The sequence below is a fragment of the Hoplias malabaricus genome, chromosome 14 (assembly GCF_029633855.1).
Source record: "Hoplias malabaricus isolate fHopMal1 chromosome 14, fHopMal1.hap1, whole genome shotgun sequence".
Classification (NCBI taxonomy): Eukaryota; Metazoa; Chordata; class Actinopteri; order Characiformes; family Erythrinidae; genus Hoplias; species Hoplias malabaricus.
Window position 1 is genome coordinate 31,121,006 of NC_089813.1, and position 6,202 is coordinate 31,127,207.

At 38.3% G+C, this 6,202-nt stretch overlaps 1 protein-coding gene across 1 annotated transcript in view; it reads left to right on the forward strand.

Annotated features, from left to right (window-relative positions):
- The window catches only part of si:ch211-156j16.1 (uncharacterized protein LOC564557 homolog), a 12,063-nt gene extending 6,386 nt beyond the window's left edge, over positions 1-5,677 (forward strand). Inside the window, exons 2-4 of the mRNA XM_066644696.1 lie at positions 925-1,293; positions 2,048-2,153; positions 3,798-5,677. Of these exons, the coding sequence (XP_066500793.1) occupies positions 925-1,293; positions 2,048-2,153; positions 3,798-3,804 (482 nt within the window). The 3' untranslated portion in view covers positions 3,805-5,677. The remainder of the gene's footprint in view (positions 1-924; positions 1,294-2,047; positions 2,154-3,797) is intronic.
- The last annotated feature ends 525 nt before the right edge of the window (positions 5,678-6,202 follow it).

Genomic DNA, 6,202 nt, shown 5'->3' on the forward strand with positions numbered 1-6,202 from the left:
TGGAGGTGTGGACAGTTGGTGTATGCTGGGCATTTGAAGGACGACATTACCGCAGTTAAGAAACTCACATCAGAAAATATTGACTTAACAGTCTAGCACACAAACTACTGAAGTAAACAGAAATGAGTATTTATGTGTGTTGTGTGTGTGTGTGTGTGTGTGTGAGAGAGAGAGAGAGAGAGAGCGAGAGAGAGAGAGAGAGAAAGTGAACGTGATACAGACAGACATTTTACTCCACATGGTTCCACTGCTTACTTACATAAAGCTCACATTAAATTTCAAAATGTGCTCAGATTTTTTGAAAATATCACTCATGTTCATTCAACACTTAAGTAAAGGATGGGACTCAAACATATTTCAGTTAAAACAATATCTTCTTAGTAAATAACTTTTTATCAGGGCCAGAAATCTCTCATGTCCCATTTTGTGTCGTGCTATTCCTCCAAAGTAGAATCACCATTAAATCTTCTGAGCCATCAACATGTAACATTTGAGCAATAACATTTTTGGCGGGGCAACCACAGATCATGTAGCAAGGCTCCAACAAAAATAATCCATGGATAAGAGACATGTATTAGCAAACATACAAGAATATTTAACTGAAAAGCTTCAAACGAAATTTTTTGCACCCTCATTTCTCAGAGCAATGACTATCTCAGGGCTCAAAGCTCACAGTGCAGTGCAGAAACAGCTCACAGCTGTTTGTCTCCAATCCGACTGATAAAACCTACTGCATCTAAGGGCACACACACACACACACACATGCACGGCACACACCTGTTCCACACAAATATATGCATACACACAGACAGACAATCAAATGTTTGATATTTACTTTCTGGGCAAACCTCTAAAATCAGTGTTTCAATGTACAGAGGCTAAAGCAGTCAGTATATGTTCTACATATGTCTTTCTTTCACTCAGGCACTCTGGTGACGTCCACGACACAGCCGGATGTTACAACAGCTACAGATTTTACAACAGCTAATGAAGCTACAGAGCCAAGGACGGAGCAGGACGTCACTGCAACTCCAGAGAAATTTGAAACACATGTACCAAATTTCACTGAAACTACTGTGGAAAATGTTGCAGATACTACACTTGCATTGTCAACGGCTTCAATTCCTGAGACAGAATTAACAACTGAACACACTGAGAAAGCTTCTGTCACAGATACTCAACCTCAGACCACTAAGATAACACGTATGGAGACAACAGTCCAAGAACACATGGTAGATGTAGCTCAAGATGGTGGTGAAGAGCCCACAAAGGCGGTAGAAGTGGATGATTCAGGTAAGATTAAAATACACACACACACACACACACCTTGGTACACTGGTTGTGCCCCTAAAGGGTACATCAATCATGGATGTTTGTGCCGATCTTGGGGATTGAAACTTGCAACTTTCTGGTACCAAGCCCAGTCCTCTAACCAATAATCCAACAATGCCAACATACACTAGAAATTATTCATTCATTCATTCATTCATTCACTGTCTGTGAGCGCTTATCCAGTTCAGGGTCCCATTGGGTCTGGAGCCTAACCGGAATCATTGGGTGCAAGTCATGAACACACCCTGGAGGGGGTGCTAGTCTTTCATAGGGCAACACACTCACAAATTCACTCATACTCTCACACCTACGGACACTTTTGAGTCGCCAATCCACCTACCAACGTGTGTTTTTGGACCCTGGGATGGAATTGGAGCACCCAGAGGAAACCCACTTGAACATGGGGAGAACTCACAGACAGTCACCCGGAGCCGGACTTGAAACCACAACCTCCAAGTCTCTGGAGCTGTGTGACTGTGACACTACCTGCTGTGCCACAAGAAATTAAACAACACCTATTATTGTTTTTTGTACATCAAGATCTTTATTAAGATTGCTAAGGCGTGTCCATAAAATTCCTATTCATTAAATAACAGGTTTTTATTCTCTTCTCCCAGGGATTTTTACTTGAAACATCAAAAACAAACACACACACACACACACACACACACACACCCATGAACATGATTTAAACATTCTCTCTTTTTCTTCACAGGTTTGGAGAAAGGCCATGTTGTGGGCATTGTGATTGGTGCACTGGTGGCTGTGGCCATTATCATCGCAGTGATAGTGGTTGTGATCCGGAGGATGGGCCAATACTCGTAAGTGCACCAGAAATCTTAGCTCTTTTAACTGCTTATGATATTTGCATGACAGTAAATGGTGTTGTATGTTGTAGGAATGCAAAGAAACAAAAGCCTCAAAAGAAAGATGATCTCAGCATGATCTCTGTAATGATCTTTGCTATTCATTTGTTAATCACTAATCCCTGTTAACTGTTTAATTTACTCTGGTTCTAACACAATCACATTCACGTGACACAAAAATGATGCTGCAACTAGTACACTCTATACAGTGTATATTATCTCAGCACAATATCACCGAGCAGGCAAGGGCCTGAGTCACAAACTCTCTGTGATGCAATATTTACAGTTATGAAATTTGTTTGATGCTTTTATCTTGAGCAAATTATGTGTCATCATTAAATCATGTTGTAAAAGGTTAAGTAGGTGAAGGTATTGTTACTGGTCCTGCTCAAAGACACTTGTTGGGTTCAGTTAGTGTCCCTGCACAAGCTGGGAATTGAATCCTAGTCTGATGTGTGGAAAGCAGAAGTGTTATCTGTTCTAACAATGATTCGGCACCACTGCTCCGGCAATGATTTTGTATCTTCATTTTGTCTTATTGAACAGTAGTCTTTTACCTTGTGCTAATGTTTCAGAATGTATCTATCAATAGAAGTAGTCTGAAATGAGTTATGCAGCCAGAGGAAACAAATAAAATAGAATGTTTATTAATAGTTCAAACAAACAAGTGGAATACTCAGTCAAACAGAAAGTTCTTATTCAACAGATACGACACTCAAACAAAGAATCAAGAATGTTAAAGTAGTTCTAATAATCAGACAAAGGGTTAGTGATTATCTACTTAAATCAAATTAAAAAGTACAGGTTCATTAGCACAGTTCAGTCTGGAACCCATATCCAATCAAATGCAGTGTTCAGTTCCATTTGAATACATGTTGATTTGTTATTACTCTTTCACAAACTATAGTCTTTGGTCAGTTAGCAAATAATTTTAGTTTTTTGTATATTTTTATTTTTGTAAATAATAAAATTGCACTGGAGTAGCAACACCATGAGTCACACCATGAATGACCACTGTTGTCTTGTCAGAACAAATCCTGGTATCTTCTTTGTCTTCTTCTTCTTTTGTTTTTTTGTTTTGGCTGATAAAATTCCCATTAAAAATGATTGTATGAAATGCATTAAGTTCCTTCTAAAGAATTTTCAATGAAATAATATTTCATTGTCGTATGAAATTACTGTTTCAGAGATACAACATTTTGTTCAGACAGCAAGAATATGCTAATTGTATTTCAAGAACAAAAATGATTATAAGAATACATGCAATACATCTATGAACTAAAGGCTAATAATATTAAAAACTATTATTAGCAACTAATACATTGTAAATAATTGATCCTTTATTAACTTTTTTTTTTAGCTAACAACGTTTAGGAAATGTTGGTAACATGTGCACTCAAGCATTTGACCCGTTATGTAGTCATTCATTTATATTTAAACTAATCAACTGAGTTTCGTTTTTATTTTTTGGTGGGGATGCACAGGTCTTGGACATGTGTGCGTGTGTGTTTCTGGTGGGTGGTGGGTGAATGTGTATTATTTTTGGAGAGCGGTGTATCCTTGTGCTGAAATCATTTTGATTTTCCTGCTCTTTTCTAGCCCCTGAAAAGGAAGGCAGCACGACAGGAAGAGAAGAAGAAAAAGTTCAGGAAATTCTGAACTACTGAACTGATGTAATTTCCTGTCACTAAACAAAAGCAAGCAAGGAGCGGCTTAATCCTGGACTAGGAGGACTCAGGCTCCTCCCCAACCTTGAGCTCCTCCCCCAAGCAAGAGCTCCTCCCCCAAACCCACAGTCCTACCCCTAAACCTAGATCCCCCACAGAAATCACAGCTAAGTATTCATTCATATGGATACTCTGCCCAACCCCATCACCCCTCCCCGTCCACTTCCTCTCTGTCCCCACCTCACTGCCAAAGATTGAGACAGGAAGTCAATGCGACTCTGTGTCCTTAAGCAGAGTAAAGTAAAGGAAGGTGAAGAGGAATGTGAATGTGCACACACACACCACGCAGAGTCTGGGAAGAGGGCCTACTAAATCATGATCAACACTTTTTACTTTACCACAGTGCAGTCAGTTACCAAAAGACATATTTATGTTTTTATATAGGACAGTATAGATTGTCATTGACCTATCAAAAATGTTTTCATTATTATTATTATTATGCTATTATTTGATCATTTGATTACATTTATCACATTTTAATTAAAGAGATAGCTGCCCTACATTGTTTTGTTCTTTAACAATGTATGGACCAAAAGAAATGGTCTGCAATTCCTTGCACTGTCAGGACAATTGATAATAAAACATTGCAGGCATGGTACTCCAAAATAATACAACTTCAGTACCTTAGTTTGGGAACATCATTGCACCATATTCATTGCAGTTATGTGCACATATATTTTTAAGTGTTGACTCCTGTCATTCAATTCTTACCACCTGGAAAAGTGAACATAGTGTACCTTTAAAACTCTTTTAGTGCAAAATTAATTTATATTTATAATAGGTTAATGCAATATTAAGAGTCTTGCCCAAGTATTGTGGAATGGTCTTCCAGCTTGAACTACAAATAGAACTTCTATTATTCCTTGTGGATGGGCAACCACCACCATTGAACATTTTTACAACAGTAAATTCATCATCATCATGTGGCATCATCTTCATGTTTCTATACATTCTGCTTTTCAGTAACACGCATGCTGCCCACTAGCAATCCTAGACGCTCAACGCACATTCTCTTTCACTCACCATGACAACACAAATGAACTGCAGCAGCATGACGCATTACCGACAGCTTATAACCAGGTTATAAATAGACTATCAGGAGACTGTGAGTTGTTATAAGTTGTCATGAGCAGACTCTGGCAGGACATTTGACACCCTGTTTTTAAGGTTGATTTATCTGCTGAATAAAGTTTGTTTTTATGTAAGTGTACTTTGACATTCTAGTAGCTTTAACCATGACATTTAAAGCCTTAATCTAGATCCATGAACCACAGCAGTCTCAGGTCCTAAATATATAAATGACTCCTTGGATGTGAATGTGATTTGACTGTGTGCTGTAAACAGCCTCCCTTACCAACAGTAAACCATGTCTCATCTCATGCTTTACCAATTTTAATGAGTTAAAGACTTTAAAAGCTTTAAAAACACTCTAGCCTTCAGATTTATACATTAACCTCTGGTTCACTGGACTGGCAGTGAGTCTTTTGCTGAATTGTTAAAGGGGTGTGTGACTATTGCTGTGCTTGCTTTAAGAAAACAATAAGCCATGCACTGACTGATACACATTGTTTAATATAAAAGGACTTTAGACACTGCAACTGTTTGCAACGATGTTTGTTTTGACATTGGATGACTTTTTTCATTTTTTTTTGATACTTCATAGTCCACATGCCAAGCTACTTCTTTTACTGTCTGCTGTCAATGTTTTCTAATTTAATTGCAGTGTTTTCTTTCCCCTTTTTGAATGTTCATACTGTTTAAATAAAAAAAGTGGAAATGTTTAATCATTTGTGTGTTACTGGTTTCCCATTTTGGGAGACTCTCTCCACTTTCCGTGTGTTATCTGTCAATATCCCACAGTGTTTCTCTGGTTTGATCAAGTCACCACATAAACATATCTGCAAGTTTCCCTGCAAGTACATTAATGTATTTTTCCATGGCCCCAGCAAATTAATGTATATAAAACACACTGCATTTTCACTTCACTTGATTTTAGATCAACAGGATTAGGTGTGAGTGTGTGAATGTGTGAGTTTGTGATACCCCATTATAGATTGGTGTCTCATTTAGTGTGTGTTCCTGTCTTGCTCCCATTGATTCAGGGTAGGCTCCAGACACACTTAGCGCTTTTCTACCAACGTGGAACACTTCAGGTTCGTGAACCTAACTTTGAACCGTTCAGCGCATCTCCACCAGCAAAAATAGGTTCCAGAATTCGGAACTTTCTTTCGCAGCGGGAACCAAAGAATAGTAATTTCAGAAATAAAAAAAACAGAT